A 21,300-nucleotide genomic window follows, 5' to 3' on the forward strand; every position below is an offset into this window, starting at 1 on the left:
TCCTTTTACTTGTGCAGTAAGCTGCTTTTTGCAGGGTGGCCTTCTGTATTATTCTTTCTAGCTTATGAAAGCAAATAGCCGGGAATAATGCATAAATCCCTTCAACCACCTTTGAAACAGAAAGCGTAATTTAAATAGAAAAAAAGTTAATGAAACAGCGGGCACCAGCTCAGTAGTCTATTAGAATCCCCTAGGCCTTGCATTTAAAAAGCCCTAGGAAACAATGACATGACTCATTTGGCCCTTATGTAGCAACTGACCAGCTGGCTGCTGGACAAACAACAGTACTCTCAGCTTAACTTTGTACAGTAAACAGACACAATGTCTAAACTACTACCGTATTTAAGGCCTTGTATGTAAACAGTAAGGTCACACAAGAACCTATATCCAGCATGGAAACTCCATATTAAATTATTTAGAGAAGAAAATCTATGACAGTGTTTTCCCACTCTCTCTCGTCAACATTGCTTCTTTGTAAAAAGTAAAGACACCTGTGTTTTTCTTCCCTCTGTCTTCTGATACATTTTAATTACTTTATTCTATTTTAACAAAATGAGACAAGCATCTTTAAGGAGAGAGAAAAACTGGATCGTATGGACTGAAGTCATTCAAACAGCTCGCTGAATTTCCATAAATACTTCAGTATTGAAGCCAGCAGAAATAAAGAACTCTTTTCCAGTAGAAAGTAATCAGATGAAACTTCAGTGAACCAACCAACAAACCAAGCTAAGGCTACATCTGCCTTCAAAAATTTATAAAGAAAACACATATCTAAGTGCCGGAAGGCAGGTTCACCAAAACATCTGCCTTAGTAAGAAATGCGATTAAAATAACATGAGATAAATACATAACGCGCATAATCAACCCGCTGTAAAACTGGGATCGGAATGCAGTCAACAATATTAAGAGCAAAAAGCTACTCTAAGTCCCAACTCCAGATCAAAGAAAAGTATTTTCAAATGGAATACACCAAAGACAACAGAACTTCAGCAGAGTGCAGTGCAGCATGTTAGGGGCCAGCGATTACTAGATGGAATTACAGAGGGAAAACCTAAAAAATGCTTATTAGTCTAATTTAAACAACTTGTTTGTACCGCTATAAATAGGACCTATTTAATCTCTTGACTGTTTTTTTCCTGAACTTTTCATCCCATCTCCAAGAACATCTTTATCTCTGGGAAAATACACATTAAAGAAAAATTTTAAGTGATTGTTACTTTGATGACCCAATTAAAATAGTTACTATCTAACACAGGAAAAAATCATTTTAAATGCTTTTCATAATAATCACTCAGACAATTCTATTATTGTAGTCTCTAATTTTAATTGAAATCTACATGCAGGAAGGCACAATTTCCTCTTTTAAAGGAACTGAGAATAACTACAGTCCTTTAAAAAGCAAAGTAAAGTTCTAAAACCAGCCTTACAACCTGATTTTGTGACTTCATCTTATCTTTCTAATGTGCAGTAAAGTTCAAGATACTCCATGTAAAGTAATCTGTTACTGCCATTATCCCTTCACTGCCTTCCCACCCTCTCTCCCTCCAGTTAAGAAAGGAAGGAAGAAAAGGCAGTAAGTGTGCATTTTATTGCCATAAGCTATTCGTTACCATTTGTTAAAAACACAATAATGAAATACACTTTCAAACAGCTGCATGTCTTAAGAATGCACTACAGATTATAATCCAACAGGGAGGATTTCTCCACAAAATTGTTCTGTGTTCACGATGTGTTCGGTTTTTACTTAATGAATTATTATTGAAAATGCCTCAGAAAAGTAAATGAAAAAAAAAAAAAAAGGGCTTTTTCCCATTTCTGACACATACAGAGGTTAAGTCAGTTGGGAGATTCAGATAATACAGAACACTACTATACAGTGTTTTTTTGATACAAAACTGAAAGAACATGTTAAATAGAGTGAGAACCTTAACATTTATGTGATTGGCTTTGTTTCTATCCCAGAGTAGCAACTCTTGACTGAACACCATTAGGAGCTGCTACTGTTAAGAGTCCATAGACTCACTGAGGTTAGAAAAAACCCCTAAGATCACCTAGTCCAACCTTCTACCTATCGCCAACATTGCCCACTAAACCATGTCCCCAAGTACCATGTCTTTACTTAAGCATCTCCAGTGACAGTGACTCCACCACTTCCCTAGGTAGTCTGTTCCAATGCCTGACCACTCTTTGAGAAGAAATTCCTGAACCCCCCGGTGCAACTTGAGGCCATTCCCTCTTGTCCTACCCCTGCCTTACCACAATCTCCTTTTAGACAGTTGTAGAGAGCTATATAGTCTCTCTTGAGCCCCCTCTTCTCCAGACTCAATAGTCCTAGCCTCCTCAGTCGCTCCTCATAAGATTTGTGCTCAGATCCTTCACCAGCTTCACTGCCCTTCTCTGGACACTCTGGACAATCACCTCCCTGCTCCTACTGGGTTCTCCTATTTCTAATGCAAGACAGGTTGCCACTGGCCTTCTTGGCCACCTGGGCACACTGCTGGATCATATTCAGCCAAGCACTGACTCACACCCACAGATTCTTTTCCTCTTTGCACCTTTCCAGCCCCCCTGCCCTAAGCCTGGAGTTGTTGCAGCCAAAATGCAGGACCTGACACTTGGTGAAGACATGAACTTACATAATCCTCAGGGAAAAATATAGTACAAAATCTGCTCATTTTTCTGACAACGAAAATATGAATGCACACATTTACATTGACCCGTGTGGTCTGAATTTAGCACAAAGCCAGATAATGCACAACCAGTGTGTTTTGAGGAAAGTCACTGCAGTGCTTTTCAGCTCCACCATCTGCCATTACAATGCCTACAAGCTGATTTTTAAGTAAATTTTTCTGATATTAAGGCTCAAATATGATTTCAACATTCTCTGCCATGTAGTCTACTTTGCTCCTGACAAGTAGGATGTAACCCTAGATATGATCCTTAAATCACAGTTAAAATACAGAGTGAAGTAAAAGATGCATTAGCCATAATCAAAGAAAAAAAAAATGGAGGATGCAAATATAGGAAGAGCATAACCTAACCTTTGGTTACAAAGCAGCTTGGATTTAAAACGCTCTAAAAAAATAAATCTTTCTTGAAGATATGATTTATTTTCTGCATTTTACTTATCCAAAATTAATTAAATCCATCAAGTGGGATCACAGCTAGGCCAAAGCATTTGGTAACAAGCAAAAGAGGAGGAATGTCAAATACGTGCTGTAGATAAGATGGAAAGTAAAACACTTGGCAGATGTTTTTAAAGCAGCATACAACTCAGGATTAAGAATTGTTCTGTTAGCTTAAAATTGCTTTTGCTTTATTTTTCAAGAAAAACAAAATTTAAGTAAGAAATCATTTCCAACCTTTAAAAATAAATAAATAAATAAATAAATAAATAAATAAATAAATAAATAAACTTCCCAAAAAAAGACTGGGAATGTAGGGAGGGACTATGGAATGTTTCACACTCAAATTGCTTCACAAAAATTGTACAGCAATAGATTGGGTTCGTATACATTAGAGAAGATAGGAACAACAACAAAGTTAGCATAATGGTTATATTACTGATTTGTATTGGTTGTCATATAGTAGAGCAGATGAACTATAAGAAATCATGTAAACAAACACTTATTTCTGTTGTTAAATTTCCTCAAAACCTATTAATGACCTGCCAATTGTAATTACTTTGCATAAATCTGAAACACATTTTCACAGGAGAAACCTGAATTATAAAGAATGAGTCTAGAAGTGGGCTAGCAACGGGATGCTCAAAAAAAGATCTTTGCTGCCTAAACTTATATCATTAAATAAAATCACTAGGATCAGTGGCTAACTTAAGAAAGCATCAAACATCCACATACACTGTATGTTACTTCAAAATGCACATCCTTCTCTCAAAAACTAGCGCCGCTAACAAATGTTTACACAGAGGACCCAAACTAACTGATTTACAGCATTACAGATTTGTTGCAAGATATTTAACTTGCTTGATTTTGAACCAGGACACCAATGAATATTCATTTTTGACAGTGTAAATCAGAAATGCCATACTTCCTTTTGAAAGTCTCAACATCAGTGAAGATCAGTCATTGCAAGAAAGAAAGAAGCAGTTCTACAGATCTCAGGAAAACTACAGGACAAAGAGTTAGAAGACTGATTTTCACAGACAAAGTGTGTCACAAAGAAAATAAAATTCCATTTATATTGATTAAAAAATGAAATGTCTTCAAAATAAAAACCACCGTAAGCTATTCAGGCTGAAATTACAGGATCTAGGTGTAAAATTTGAGATTAGCTTCTACATTATATTCTACAATATAAGCACAGCAACATTTATTTTTACTTATTTTCAGTCCAATACAGAAACCACCATTGAATGCAAATAGTTTCAGAATTGGTACAAAACCATAAAGCTGGGGAGCTACTTTATGGTTCACTTACAGGGCCAAATCAGCTGCAAGTAAGTAAGCTGTAAGCTGTTCAAGGCTAAGCAGTCTTTCCTAACCCTTTATCTTGATTCTGGAAGTTGCTTAGGAAAAAAAACCTCTAGAATCCCTGGCTACAAGACCCTCCATAGGACTTTCCTATTGTTTTATGCTTGCATGGTAAATAATATCTTGTTTTCTTCCATCATCTCTTCCTCTTACTCCCATAGAAATCACAAACAAGTGCTAGGTCAAATCTAATCTAATTGAGATTTTCAAGAGAAGCGAAAGCCAGAAGTAAGTATTGGTAAAAATGCATATCCAAGCAATTATTTTAAATTAATATATGCATGTTGTCTTAGAAACAACTGCACCTGCCTGGATAAAACAGAATGAAGACTTGCTGCTATAACATACACACCTGGTATAAAAAAATAAACAAAAAGAAAACAACCAACTAAACAAAAAGCAAACATGTAACCCTTAGTATGATCTTAGCTTCGATAGTTTACAGTTATCAAAGATAGAGCTATCTCAGCTAAGTTATTTCAAAGATAGTCATATAACTGAATTAAGATCAAAACACAACATTGCTTCTATGTTAGTTAAGACTTAATTTCAAAAGGTTTTCATAGTTTGTGGGAAATAAATTTGATGGTAGTGAGATGTGTAAAATGAACTGGCTATACATCCTTTCAGACTGTCAAGTGAAGAAGGACGGGATATTAGGACTGAGATGCCCATTAACTCTGCCATGTTCTAAATCATCATATTTTCTTCTATAGGAAATGATCCAAGTGAAATCTAAGTGCCGGGCAGTATACAGAAGAAGTTATGGAGTCAGATCCTCCTAGGAAGAAAGTTGGACAATCTCCAGACAGCAAGCTCTTGAGGCACAAGGTCTATAATTAGGGGCATATATAAAATTAAGCACTAGAGAGGATTATAGATCATGTGGCAGCTAAACAAGTTCTTAAATTATTTTTGAGAACTTCTAGAACCAGACAAAAAGTGCAGCTTCCTCTTATTGCAAAACATTAATCTGTTATTACTCTGGGGGCTCAAAACGCAGGGTTTTTTTGTGGGGTTGGGTATTTTGTTTGTTTGTTTGTTTTTGGACAATTAGCTTGTGCTGAAAAGCTTTAATCTAGAATAAATGCTTCCTATCTATGGCACTGATCTCTTAAGTCAAGTCAAAATTCAAGTGTCTCTTCAGAGCTAGCACAGACAAACTTAAACAAAAATTCCAAATCATGTGCTAATTTGTAACAGTTACAGTAGTATGCCAATGTCTAATTCAGATTAGATTTGTACTACAAAGAGATCTGGCAATGAAACCATTGCTTCTGTTGAGAATTTTAAGGAGTACATGAACACAAACAACAGAGAAGTCCCTGGCTTCAGTACTCTGCAGTCCAACAGATGTCCAAGACAATTAGAAAGCTCAAGACAGCAAAGTATTCACAAACTGCAAGTGAAGGAAGTCACACCAAAAGCACCCATGATAACAGCCATGGTGACATGAGAATAAGGCAGTTTCTCATACTTATTTCCGTGGTTTGTTCTGCAGCAAAATAAACTGAAAGTGTGTTGTAGTGCACTTACCAAAAGAAGACGCGTCCAAGTAATGCCTTCAAGATTCATGGCACAACAACAAACAGGGGACTTACAGAGAACGAGAAAGTTGAGCATTTGAGATGGAATAAAATATACAATTATTATAATAAATTCTATCAGTGACACAGAAACATAAGTATGATGCAGACAGATAAAAAGATAACATTTCAAGCAAAATATTCCCAATATCACTATAAAACACAAATGAAATAGGGGGCATGGTTGTAAGTATTATCAAAGTTGCTTCCTTCTTATATAAAATGCACCTGCCATCTTTCCTCAATATACTGTTTAATTATGTCCCACTGCACTTGCACCAAATGATAGGAATAGCAATGTCTTTAGATGATGAAGGATAGAAAAGAAAGTTTTCATACCCTGAATGTCATAAAAGCAGCCTAGAATCATTTACAGACTTAGCTGACTTTCAGTTCAGCCTTCAAAACATCAAGCACAAAGTCTAGGCTAGCAAGGAGAGTCTGTATAACACTAAGAAATTTAAGAGTTCGTTTTTGTATTTTTCAGCACACCCTTCCTAATAAAGGAAGGACTGCAGTGCAACAAGAAGAGCTGAGGTGAAAACACTGTCCAGTTTACTATTCATTTATCAAAGTGCCCAGAACAGTTATAAGTCCATATCACTAAAGGACATTCTAGTCTTTGGTAGATGGGTCTATATATGCTTCACTTCATATTTCTTGTACACAGTAAAGATCTGCAAGTGGGATACTGAGAAGCATTTAAGCAGAATTAAGAGTATTTCAACAGTGAGTCACATTAGTAAATTCCAGTTAAGGACTTCTTCATGTAACTAGTAAGTGAATGCTGTCTCAGCTTTTCTACTTGCTATACTTACATGTGCAACCGAAGCACAAACACAAAGACCAAAAACTTGGTGACAAACTGAAATAAATCCTTTTAACACTTATTTATTTATTTTTAAGTTCACATTCCACAACAGCAAGGAAAAAGGCTTTATTTTTTTAGATTAGATTTGACTGATTTTAATATAAGGATTATTTTCCATTTTTCCTACACTTGCAAGATAACTCTACAAAGAACTGAATTTCCACTTGCTTTTGCTTTTCAAAACTTCTAAAGTTTTTAAAGGATGCAAATTCCTTTTGATATTGTTATGGTAAGAGGCCAGAAATTTGACATGAGACATGCGCCAAAAATTAACTTGTCAGAAGATATTCCAGACCATCTGGAGAAGATGCATTTCAAGTACAAAATAATTAATACCACCTTCACTAAAACACCAAGCATACAGTAGTCTGGCCTTTCCTTCATGTAATTAAATCTTAGAAAGTATCAAACTACTGAGAAGAGATTATGAATCACTCACAACAAAATCCTCTATTAAGTTTAGGTAATTTTTTTCCCTTAACATATAGCAGAGCTGTTTTCCTCAAAATTGCTGATTTAAGTGTACTTTAACTGTAGCCCAAGAACCCCACTTTCAGGAACAGAATCATAGAATCACAGAGTTGGAAAGGACCTACAAGATAATCTAGTCCAACCATCCTCCCACTCCCATTGCTCCCACAAGCCACTAAACCAGATCTCGTAGCTCCTCATCCAGACACCTCTTGAACACTGCCAGGGATGGCGACTCCACCACCTCCCTGGGCAGCCATTCCAGCACCTGACCACTCTCTGAGCAAAAAAGTTTTTTCTTATGTCTAATCTAAACCTCCTCAGGTACAACTTGTGGCCAAGAGCTAAAATAAACTCCTGACCTTATTCAAAGTGGGACTGTATCCAGATCAAGCAATGTCTTCATGGTTCTTAACACGGACAGAAAGTACAGGTGGAAACAATAAGTAACTTCAACAGACAGAAAAATTCCTTCTTATCTCATATGTTGTCAGAAATGATTTATGGACTGGAAACAAAATCTGTGCCTGAATTTGACAACAGATAAAAACTGGGTAAATGAAGGTATGTCCAGCCACTTGTACTACCATTAACTTTAAGACAGCATGTGACACTGCTTCTGCCAGAAACATTAGTTTCAAACTATGTTTCACATACACAAGGGTATCATATTGCCACAATAAAATGTGTTGTGATCCATAAACTCATCATAACATGTCAATGGAGAGCTCACAGAAATCCACTAAAGCAGCACATAACTTGACAATACCTCAATAGTAACAATTTCTGTACTGCAGTGAAGCATTCCTCCACCTCCATCCCTAGCACATACTACTTTTAAACTGCAAAGTCATTCATATTGTTTGACTGCATTTCTGAAAAAAAAAAACGCCTAGCTTAATAATTACAAAATAAATCTCATTTTTATTTATTGTGACCACATTGTTAATTGACCTAAAAATCAGCCAACCACAAACGCTGGAAACAATTAATAGCCTCAGAAATAACTCATTCGGGATATTTCATTTTCTTAATATTTAATAGAGTATCATGAATATAATGCAGACCTCAGCAAAATAAGATTTTATTTTTAAAAAGTTGTGATGGTCTAACAACTTTTCAAATTGCTCTCTGATGTTTAAGTTCTTTTACTCTGATCTAGGAAATCTAAAAAACACCACAAGTCTATCAGCTATCTTAAGTTCAAATGATACAGACTGCTGCATAAAGATTTCTGTTTAGACATGCTATAATAACTAGTCAGCATCAGTGCTACATTATCCTCAGTATTGAATACTTCACTAATACATATAGCAAGGAGGGATTAAAATAGCTCCAAGTCAAGAACAGACTCTTGAACAGCAGTTATCTAGCAACTTGGTGTGTTAATCTTATTAAACAGCTGATGAATAAAGTTAACCTCTCACAACTTCTCACGCTATAACCATTTACTAACAAAGAGAAGTTTATAGTTCATCAACTCTGCTGTGGAGTTTGACACTTAATTCAATTATTCCATTTAGCTTACATAAATAATGGAAACACAGCAAGGTCCTGAATTTGCAGCAGAGCTGCGCCTGATATTATCAGAATAGCCAGAAGATTAGGAGGTCTAAATCCATACAAGGCCTCAGAATAGGCTTTGGCATTTACCAGTTCTCTCTGCAGACTGCAATGAAATTTCCTTTCAACTTTCAAATTACTCCATACAACTCAGTCATCTGATATGCACATTCACAAGACATGCTTAAGTTAGATCTCAGAAGAAAACAGGTGGAAGTACTGGTTGCTCATTACAACACAGACAAGCTAGAATTGCTCATTCCATACAGAAAAAATTCTTAAAATTTCCTTTAAAGTCCCATAATAAGAGAACTACAAACATTATTAAAAATGCCTAATACTATAAATGACAGCACCCATCCTGATTCTCTGTTTCTGACTTCAAAGACAGAAGATTGAGCAGCAAACTATTGCAGGTCTCTGCCATCTACAAATATCTAATAGGATCTCTGAAGACCATTATAATAGAGATCACGTAATCTATAAAACATAAAGACATATAAAACTTTTTGGTATCTAACACAGAAAATATACATTCTCCTTAGTCACACAAACAACAACACAACATAAAATTCCCAAAGATGTTGAGCCTATCAGCTTCTCCTCTCTGTAACCCTTCACAAAAAACATTCACAAAACCAGGCAGTATTCTGCAATCTGTTTACACGACATCAAGCAAATCAGACAGCGCTCTGCACTTAATGCTTTTTGGTCCAGCAATACAACAAATGTTTTGTCAAATCTAATTTGAAGATAAAAGCCTTTTAAAACACTTTTTTCTAGCTGGTCATCCTGAACTTAGGAATCAGGCACTTTTCACGTGGCAGTTCTCAGACCTGTTAATTTTCACTTGGGTGACTCCTTGGTTGCAGGGCACAGCTCCATTCATGCAGTTACAATTTGGGATCCAAACAGATTTTGCTGCCCTCCTGTGGCCAGTAATGTCTACAAGTTACACACACACACACAGACACACTTCAACTCAACCGGTACGCATTTTTGTCTTGACAGACAAGCTTGCACAGATCAGTGCTAGGCTTTAAGGAAAGTAAGAGTCAAAAATGATGCTGCAGAGGCCTCCTGATACGTTCACTTGAAAGGACTGTTTAAGGCTTTGTAGCAGAAATACATCAGTCACGCTCACTTTACAGCTGGACTGTTAAACTTCAAATTCAGCTTTCCCCCGGCTACCATGTGCAGAAAACAATGTAAGTGAGCTACAAAAACACGGCAGAGAAATGGGAGAAAAAAGTAACTTTAAACTCTTTTGTCAATTATGCTTCATAGCTATGCTAATCCATAAATTATGAATCCTAATACTCTCATGTATAGCAAGTGGATGACACAGGAAGGATACAAGCTGTACAATGGTTTCACACTAATACAGATATTGCAGGGATTTAAGTTAAAGGAGAAAACTTACAGAACAATCTTCAAGAAAAAACAGGACTCAAAAAAATACCAGTAAAACCACCAAACAGTTAATGCATGCGTTTTCCTGACAAAGAGGAGGAAGCAGTGTGCCACCATTGTGTTATATAGACAAAGCTTTACCATGTACACAGAGTAACTCCTAAGTACACCTTACTGACCATTAAAAGCAGTGAGTTTCTACATGTTGTGTCTTAGAAGAGAACGTTTTTCTGGATCAAACTAACCATATGTCCTGGATTTATTTTTTTTTTTATCTTTAAGGTCCCCTTCAGCCTAAGCCATTCCATGATTGTGATGGACAAATTGCATGGCTTTGTAGCACTGGTAACTTAGAGATTCCAAATAAATACAAAGATACTGATTTTTAGATTAAAAAAATAATAATTTAATTCAAACTCCCATCAAAACTGGATTTGGGTCAACCATGCAATGCTACATCCTAGAGCAGTCGAAAAGTGTTAAAAATAAGCCACATGAAATCTGAAGTTTTGAAGGAACACTGTTTTGAAGATAAGCCATGTAAAAGAACTAAATTGCAGCAATAAACTTCCTTTTCATATACTTAAAACCTCAAATGTTGCTTATATTCAAGCCAACATCTCTTTGCTATTGGAAATTATTCATTTCTCAACTATTTGTTAAGAACATGAAGCAACACGGCTCCATTGCCATCTCAGGTTTTCCAGATCTTGAATTGCAAAATGCAGCGCAATCATAAATGTACTATAAGCTTTTAAACAAGTGCAGCTGAACTATAGCTGTAAGGAGAGGTTAATGAGAATCAGCTTCAGCTGAGCTTCACTTAGATTGTTACCCATATGGCTTGCAGACAAAGAGCTGTCTGATATGGAAAAATCAGATGAAGAAGGATGAGTTCCTGCTTCAGGATGCTTGAGATACTAAAGTAGGCTAAAAAATACTAAAAATTTACATCTTCAAAGTCTTTCAAAAAGTTCTGACATGCTTGGAAGGGAAATAGGAAACTTTAAAGTTTTTCTTCTAACTCTTTTTGTTTTATAGAATAACTTCCTGGAGCTCATTTTAGAAACACCGTATTTTAACATTTAAAATAAAACACAGAATTTGCACCTCTTGATTAGCGAGAATTTGAGTAAAATATCAGACTCTTTAAAACAGCTTTGACTTTTAAGCATCACATATTCATGTCATAGAAAGCATCTTTCAAAACTAAAATAGTCCAAAGTTAATATTAATACAAAACAAAACAAAATAACCATGGCCTACCTTCACAAAATAATCCAAGAAGAAATTTGGATATATTTAATCAATCTTGCTTACAATTTCAAATCAATCAGCTCTGAATATAATAAAGCATTTATTACACAAGTTAATGGTAGCAAGTTTTGTTAGCAATTACAGACAATTTTAATATGGACCCAATGTCAAAAACTGAAATCAGCTAAAAGATAATTACATCATTGAATCCTGTTTTCCTTCAATTAAAAGTCAGCTATTACTAAAACATCAGTATTCTCTGATCAAAGTGAAATTAGAGAACCATTATGGAGTCATTTGGTATGAAACCCAAGAAACCAACACTTAACCCAAAATACAGGGAATTCTGTGGGAAGCTACCTTCTTCAATGGTTGATGGATCAAAATGGAGTACCTCATCATAGCTCATGGATATTTCTCCTTTCTCATCATTAACACTAATTTTGTATATTATAAAGTCTGAAACATTTTCAAAAGTTGTCGTTGTGTTTTGTTTTGTTTTTGTGCTGAGTTACAAAGTCACTGTATCTCACTGATTGAAAGGTCACATCAAATTGCAGTATCCTCGTGTCAGTTCTGGAAACAAAATTAACATTGATCTTCCAGGACTGTTGTCTGGTATACCACTAACACTGCTGTATCAAATACCAACAGGTATACATGATCATAGCGTCTTTCGAGCCTCAAAATGTACAAACTGATGAATTTCAAGAGTCTTACTGGACTGAAGAAACAGAGTACAATGCCATTTAGTACCTGATTAGCATTCAGGTCCTGTCCAGAAGAAGAAGGAAGTGTTACTGGGTGGCATAAGGAGAGCTGGGGAGCATCTGGGGGCTTGAGAAAACATTTCACAAAGCAACATCCTAGCAAATAGGTAAGGGAATTTTACAGATAGGATGACACATACTTGCATATTTAGTCTTCAAAGACAACAGGTTTTATCTCAAGTATAGGCACAAAAATAGCCAAATCCTTAACTCACAAGTTATGCACACTGAAAATCAAGACCAGGGATCACACTGAACAATGAAATGGCTCAAACCCGAAAAACTAGCATCAAAAGGAAACTTGTTTTGATTATGCTAATTTAATACTAGATGAAGCAACTGCAGCTCCTAAGCCAGACTATTTTTGTATTACTGACAGGGGGAAAGAAAGGGGCAGGAGGAGGAAGCATGTTACGTATCACAGAAAGAAAACAAATTCATCTGCTTATTTTTCTTCCTAAAACTTCCTATAATTCTAATGCAAATTTCATATAAAATGTCCTATAAAATTTGAGAACATTCTATTCTACTCTAATTAGAGAGCGAGTATGCAGAGTAGCAAGTTATTGACACAGCACTCAGTATTTGCAAAACACTCACAATGAACAGTAAACGCACTGAGAGTCCTTGAGAACTTACCTCAGAGGACAAACCAACTGCTTTGAAAAAGAATTTATATAAATAGGATCCCAAGATCAATGGTTGTCCAGCTATAAAAAACATTTTGACATCCAAATCCCAGTAAATTTTTATTTAGCAGATTTATTATTGGCAATGAAGGAAATCACCCTTGTCTTTGTGAGATATATTGTAACAATTCCAGGGCAACAAAGTGTCAGCCAAGTATCTGTCATTCATTATTCTTTCTTCCAGAAAAAGATTTGTGTTACAGTAACCCTAAGTTATGTTGGACAGTTGGTTTAAAAACAAAACAAAAAAAAATGAAAAAAAAAAAAACCACCCTAGTGTGCAAATAATGAGTACCATAAAGAAAATGCAAGCAATAGCTCTGTGGAACAATCATGGAATGCAAAGATTCCACTTCTAAAAGGAAGTGTGTCTCACTAGCTTAGGATGTTATTGATGCTTTTAAATAGGATATGGCTCTGACAAATAACTCTTCTGCAGACATATCATCAAGTCTGGGGCTCTGTCAGTGAACTATATAATGACAGCAGAAATTTCCATCTGTCCACATTCAGAATTCATTAAATGTTGGCCTAAAAAGATTTTATTAAAGTGTTCTGTCTTCATCTGGTCATAAATATTGTGGTGTCAATTCTCAAATCAACATGCCAGAGGAACTGAATCTCTTAACATCCTCAAATGAGCTGAGATAACCAGTTATCAGAAATTACATTCAAACCACTTCATTTATGTTTTTGCTACATAAGAACAAATCTCTGACCCCTCTAAAAAAAATTAAAATTGGACTTACCTATTTAACACTGCTTTGAAATACATTCAAGTGACATCTTTACCTATGATGCAGTCAAGTAGCATCACCAAGAAAGGTGCTTTGAGTACATTAAAAATCCTTACCTTCTCCAGGATTAACTGCTGCTGGCAAGTTGGTCCAGTCTATGGTCCAGTCAGGGCAAGGATGAGGAGAAAACTTTGCTTCAATACCCCTCTCCTATGTGAAAGAAAAAAAAAAAAGTGAGGGGACCCAATCTTTAATCCACTGAAGTTAGTAGTAAAATTCCCACCAAATTTAATAGCATCAGATCACACTGCATAGCTTTCAGCTCAAATGAAACTTAACAGGCAGGTGACTCTACTTTTCATGGAGTTTAAACTACATATTTCTGCCATTTTCCCAAGAAAGCCATGTCCATTCTATTTAAAAGAGGCTGATAACCTGGATACAATAAAGTAAAATAAAATATAGAAAGCCATGGAACACAAGAAAGCGTTTTCTTTAACAAAACTCACTAGTGTCTCAGATATTCAAAGATCTATGGAAGTAACAACAATAAAAACAGAATACTAAAGCTAAACATAGAATGTTATTTGTATTATTTTTTTATAAGTACCTTTAGAAGAGGAATATAAATACAATAAATAAAACAAAAGGTTACTTTGGTTACTATATGTTATTTACTGGGCTTTCATAGCACATTTACTCTATCCCTGAACAACCAGATGCTGCTAACTGAACAAAAAGGATAGAAACCCTTCTAAGTCAATGCACATCAGACAGAAGACAGAAAAAATGTATTAGATAATTTAAGGCTATCACAGGCTTTGATTCTGCGATTGTAATAAATGTCAGCTGTCTCAAAATAAGTATACTTAAGACAGATTAAGATAACTGAGACAGCTGATTAAAAAAATTACCATTAATTTAGTCATAGTTGGCCTTGGACCACCTATAAATTGACTGTCTTCATGCTCCTCTTCACAGTCATTAGGAACTGGAAAGAAGTCTTCTAGGTGGTCCTCTGGTGTAGGTATCAACTCCGGAAGCTGGAGAAGCTGCATATTGCATTTATCAGCTGCTTTCTTCACTCCAGGTACTTGCTGAACTCTTCGATACCAACTGGAGATCAGAGGCAAGTTTACCAGATCTTTGCCTTGCTTTTTGCTGTAAACCTAGAAACACAAAATGGAAAGGTAACTTGCTACTGTCAATTTCTTCCCATGAGCAACATGGAGAAGGCATTAGCTGTACGTAGCTGTGGAAAACAGTTTAGCAGCAAAAATACTATGAACAACAAAAAAAAGTTTTACTGAGGTTTGAGGGGCTGAAGCATAAGCCAAAAAAGTTGGCTCTCCAGACATAACACCTCTCTTCTGAGCTTGGTCAAAGTGATCAGACCTCACATAGAGGAGAATACAAAGCTTTATTTAAAATGACCTAACAAAATAACAGCAGTGCTGCACAAACAAATAAAAAGTTTGCTGATATGAAGGTACAATACTGCATTACACATCCATCTTTTATCTACTGATGTGCAAAGAAACCGGCTTACTTCATGAGAGGACTTGGTAATAAAAACATCCATTTGAGACAGAATAAGACAGGGTTGTCTACACAGGAATGTTTTGTCCCCACTGAAGGAATCGTTTCTAGGAACCAGAAGAAAACAAGAGCAGAGGCTAAGAATATTAACATACAGAGGTATGAGCAGATCAGAAATCCTCCCACACTGTTTTAAATGGAAATATTTGTAAACGAAGAAAAATCTTCCATAAAAAAATCTCAAGAAACTATACACCAGTCATATAAGCTATTATATTTTTTATACAATACCCAAGTATCTCTTTAGCTCTGATACAGCGAGGAAACTCAAACATTTACATCTCTGAAAAGCCACTTTAGTCTCCAAATCTCTTTAATTTGATCTCCTCCCTAAAAGAGCATTCTATGTCAACACAAAGTAACAGTTTCAAGCCTTAGGTGAAAAGAATTTCAGTTCAGATAATACTGATATAGTAAAAGAACAACAAAAAGGAAAATAACACATTTTTTCTTTTGCCCTCCCAGTATCCAAAACTGAAATAGGTCCACACTTACCTACTTTTGTTTCATGCACATTGTAATGTCCTACAAGTGTCCATTTTAAATATTCTCATGCAGGAATTTTCTGGCCAACTTCCTGCCAAAGTATTTCAGCATTATATTTGAGTAGCAAGAATGTTTATTAAGTACTATTTGAAATAAATGCTGTTGATCTCATCAATCTGTTTTGTAATTGTACAGTTACGCTCACATTTTAACATATTTTAAATGAACACATTTCACCATTTTCCAGTTCTTACAAAAGTACATCTAGATAGCTTAATTTTTGCAGAACTTGGTGTCTTACCAGGAACTGATGGATGCATGGTAAAAGCACTATATCTGCCAAGGTAAAATAAAGCCCCTCTGCAAAAACGTGGTCTAAAGGCGGAAGGTCAGATGTTTTTGTTCTCCTGATGAGAGGGGCTTCTCTGTTGACTGCATGTGATACCTCTTGGACATGTAGCTTAGAGAGAGCTACACTCAGTTCCAAACTTGGAAGTGGATGTCCATGTACCTCCACTGTTTTCCCTTCTTCAGTTGCTTCTTTCTCAAGCACAGATACTGCAGCCTTGGCACCTGCCTTCTGTTGTTGAAGCTTTTGCCTTCGAATTTTGTCATCGTTATGGACTCGGACAGGCTCTCCAAGTTTTCTTTCAAGCTGTAAAATGTCAGCAGGAATAGTCTGACAGTGCTCAGGAGATGCCGTCAAAAATCCTTCAACAGCCAGAGGTATGCTGATCTCACAGAGTCTGGTCCACTGGCTAACCTGTCAAATACATTTATCTAATAAATACAACACAAAATAAAATCCAAGGTACCTTTTTGTCTACTTTAAACAAGGAAGCTTCAGCCAAAGTTAGCAACAACATCCTTTGATAACCTTAGGAGCTCAAATATTCTGTATTACTTTTGCGATAGCTGAGTTAAGAAGTTTATATATGTAACAGGATGACGTGTTATCCAATACAGTGTGGTTTTACTCCCTTTTATTGGCATAAGATTTGGCTGGCTGCGTAACTGACAAAAAGCATCTACTGTACAGAAATGCTTTGGATTAGTTCTCTTCTTTTTTTCTTAGCATGCAACATTAAGAAACTTTAGTGTAACCAAGCAATAACTTTTCACGTCATTCTTGTTCTCTATTATTTACTTTAGGATGTGATATCAAATCAACTGCAGTCTTCTACCCTGTTTTCCCTGAGAATGCTACTGAATTCACAGATACAGTCAGCACAGCATGCCAGTACTGTACACTAAACTCAATATTCAATAACCTTTTTATTTACTTTTAAATAACAGTTGTTAAAATCTTTAGTTTGCTCTTTCTAGCTTTTCCCGAACAAACATTGTGCATTTAAATCCAATTTCCCTTGTTCTCCAAGGAAACACTCAGTATTGACATAGGTGCACACTGTAAAAGCTATAATTACCATCATTCAGAATTAGTTAATAAAAATACATTATATTAGTTTACCAAGAAACATCTTCCAGGGATAATTTCATTTCTTTGGACAACCATTTACAATGCCCAAATCATTCCAGTAAAACTTCATTTGGTCTTCAGTTAAGGACCTCTGCTACACAGGGATTAATTTTTACTGGTTTCCTGGCAGACCAGTTACCTTTCATATCTTTAAGTAGCAAACTATCAGAGCATGTATTTCAAGTTCAGAATAATCTAAAGGCACGTAATTAATTATCTATATGGATTGATTGAAGATAAGCTTGTATATATGCAATGTCCCTTCACAAATCAGTATCAGAAAGGGGATGAAGACAGGCATTAGCTGTGACAGATCTGAAACACGGTTATTCATAAGGTGTAAATTAAGCATAAGAAGGCAAATATGGCAGTGACTGTTGTGAACAGGTTTACATTTGTAGGGCTGTGACAAAGGCCACATCCTGGGCAAAACTTTGGAAAGTGCTTTACTAGTTTAAATTCTGAAATGCCTATATTAATAGTAACATGTAAGTATATTCAAAAAATCTATTGCAAACTTTGCAAGATTATGACTTGATTCCTGTATTCTCCACAAACCCAGTAGTGTCCCTCACTTATTTCTCATCAGATTTCAGATTCTTCAGACTAAATTAGTCATGTACAAATCATATAGGATTAGGTCCTAATGACGCGCTTGAAGATGCTGTATTTGCTGCAATAGCCACATCCATGACTGCACATAATAACACCCCACCTTCAGATATTACATTTCAGCACACAGAGAAAGTGGCGTTCTGTGAAAAAATTAACTAATGTTAGCTAGTTAGTAGGTGCTTTTTAATTAACTTAAAACTGGAGCAGACACAGCAATAACCCACTGAGACTGTACTGCCAAAAGTGAAGCAAAGATCTGACCTAGTTTTTGAATTTTAAGGTTCTTTTTGTGCTGCTGAAGTTATATCCTCAAAAAGAACAGTTTTTGCCTTATGATAAAATACAGATATTTCTCCACATGGTAAATATCAATATTAAGAGTTTACATCAGAGTACTCCATTCTTATTTAAAATCCCATTTATTTAAGTAAGAGAAAGAGATGCACTCACTTCTGCACAGGCTTTTAAGCAGGTCTTCTTAAAGCCCAGAAGTTCCAAAACATTCTTTTTGGATGGATCTGCCTCAAATGTTTTCTGTATTATATATCTTAAGACAACAGAAAGCCCAGCTCGACAAAACTTGCCATCTTTCATGACAACAGCAGGTAAACAGCAGCTCTGCACAACCATAGGAAGCTGATCTTTGGAGATTAAATGGACCTCAAGATCTCCAAGGAGGTTTTTCGTCACAAACTGATCATTTGCATTTTCATTAGTCGGCACTAAGAAAATGTTGAATGATTTGCAGTCACAGTAGGATAACAAAAAGAGTGAAATAGACGTGTGAAGAGGAAAGATACTATCTTGATACTGATGAGAAAAACCCAAATACAAATGTTCTTCAGGGACGGTATCTTTCATCTTCCTCCCGAGCTGAAGTTCCTGAAATAGAAATTAGAACACAACAGTCATAAAAGAATACAGAATTGAGAACAAAACAGAGGGTTTGAAACAGCAGTTGTTCCATTATCTGCTAAAACTGATTGTAAAATAAGATACTATTAAAGGCATCCTGCCTGAACAAGCAGACTGCAGGACCTTGAGAGGCAAACGTTTCACATACAGCCTGTCACTTCACATACACTTCACTGACAAGGAATTGATTTCTGACACTAAGTAAAACATTTCAAAAGAAGAAAAGATGTTCTTTTAAACTTTTAAGTGTTTCGACATTTTATAACAAGGCTCATTTTTAATCAGTAACCTCCTATAATCATACATTCATCATAAAATATTAAAAAAAACATGTTCCTGAGCACCTAAAACAGTTTTATCATGCATACATTTGCCTCTCTGTTAAAGCACATACATGCACAGAGACACTGTTTTAAAGGAATGAAATACAAGAGTGATGTAGATGAAATGAATGTCATTATGTTAAATTTTTTAACTATTTTTCCTTACACTTTGTTGAAAGTTCGTGTTGTTTTTTGTTTGCTTGTTTGTTTTAATTAAGCCATTCCATACTAGGGTAATAAAAACCAATAATGCAACAGCTTTTCTGCATCACCGCCTCATAACATTCTCTGTTAACTTAAAAATCACAATTCCTACTGAAAAGCAATGGGCACTAGATGGCACTCTTAAAACAATCATATAGAACAAAGCTGTATTATAATATGAGAAAGAGCTCTGAATGCTGCTCAGATATGCAGTATGGTTATTTATACAGATTTTACATGTATATATGTAGAACACAAGTGACACTGGGACAAAATCTTTCAAATAACTATCTAGATTAATAACTTCTCTATACGGTTGCAGGGACACAATAGCAATACGCAGCAAAAAGTTCTTATATTTCATATATAGAGATGTACATCAAATGTACTATTTTATATCATCAGTCACTGGGACAAACCAATTGCTCAAAGACAGGCAGCAGAAAAATCAAATCAAGCCCACCTGACATTAAATGAGAATCACAATGACTGTTAGATAGAAATATTTTTCAACTGTTCTGTTCACGATTGTCTCAAAACAAGAGCGCTTAAACATAAACATCCTCTTGCTTTTCCTTAATTAATATAGCTGCCACTCAAAGATAAAGTACATGAAAGTACATAACATACTTTCCTAAAGGCTGTTTTGCTGGGATAAACATACAAATCAAGATGGATACAATATCAGAACTACAAATGTGGAAAAAACAGTTTAGTAAAAGTAATTGAGGGAAAAATGAGAGAGGAGTTAGTTTTCTCTGTTCCATCCATATATATAATTTCTTAATCTCAAATCCTTTCCTACAGAACTTCTAGGAAGATGCAAAAATAGAGGTACAACTCATCAGCCTACTGATTAAAGATGTTCTGCTTTGAAAACTGGTAGATGAATGGGTTAACACTGTCGGTGTGAATCTTACTCCAACCCACTGAACAAAATGACTTCTTTCCAGTAGCGATGAGTAATAGATAGCAACTGTCAGTCTGTCCCAGAGACAGCAACTGATTGGAAATAATGACTTGTTGGTTATTGGTCTGCTCCGTACTCAACCCTATAAATGCCACAGCTGACACCATCCTATTAATCCATCCGCCTCCTTGGAGTTCAAAATTTAGCTTGAGATTTGGCCAGACAAATTCAACCGTTCTTATTCTCAGCTACAAAACTCTAACATCCAGAAGCCACACAAAGCACACACACCAACACTGGTGAACCTTGCTGAAGCAGGATAAATGTATCCTGTCCAGACCCTCATACTCCTTTCTCTTGACAGCCTTGTGACATTGGCAGAGAAGGAGAATATGCACGGAGCCCTCTTACCTTAACCCATAATGTTATTTACTTCTGCTGAGGCTGTCTCCTTTACAGTCACTAAGGAACTTGCATCTAAATTCCAGAGAAGTCCAAATAAAGATGTTAAATTGTACATCCTTATGGTGTTATTTTTTTAAGCTTTGCCCATGGATGTTATGAGGGTTAAGATTTACTTGTCACTTTGCTCAGATTTGCTCTTCCCTCTCCTTCTAACACTCACATCTAAATCTCCACTGCATTTTACCCACTTGAAAACAGCGGCTTTTGAATATTACAGTGCTGAAGCACTGAGAATTGTACTTTTCTAAGGAGGGGGGTATTCCCTCTCAAAACAAGATAGGAATGTATAATGATTAAACTCTCTTTGCACTAATGCAAACTCTCCTAAGACTGCACCTGGAAGAGGTTTGAAGTTGATCAGTACAGTGAGAAATAAGGAAGCAACAGCAGTAAGAGCTTCCTTGGGCAACTTTCTATTCTGTGTCAGCACGAGGTTTCCTGAAAGAGATGGAA

At 35.9% G+C, this 21,300-nt stretch overlaps 1 protein-coding gene across 1 annotated transcript in view; it reads right to left on the reverse strand.

The window, feature by feature from the left end:
• The window catches only part of GSTCD (glutathione S-transferase C-terminal domain containing), a 48,038-nt gene that overhangs the window by 25,118 nt on the left and 1,620 nt on the right, over positions 1-21,300 (reverse strand). Inside the window, exons 2-5 of the mRNA XM_015861427.2 lie at positions 18,481-18,912; positions 16,237-16,698; positions 14,765-15,019; positions 13,967-14,060 (exon numbers count right to left, since the gene is read on the reverse strand). Of these exons, the coding sequence (XP_015716913.1) occupies positions 13,967-14,060; positions 14,765-15,019; positions 16,237-16,698; positions 18,481-18,891 (1,222 nt within the window). The 5' untranslated portion in view covers positions 18,892-18,912. The remainder of the gene's footprint in view (positions 1-13,966; positions 14,061-14,764; positions 15,020-16,236; positions 16,699-18,480; positions 18,913-21,300) is intronic.

The sequence above is a fragment of the Coturnix japonica genome, chromosome 4 (assembly GCF_001577835.2).
Source record: "Coturnix japonica isolate 7356 chromosome 4, Coturnix japonica 2.1, whole genome shotgun sequence".
Lineage (NCBI taxonomy): Eukaryota > Metazoa > Chordata > Aves > Galliformes > Phasianidae > Coturnix > Coturnix japonica.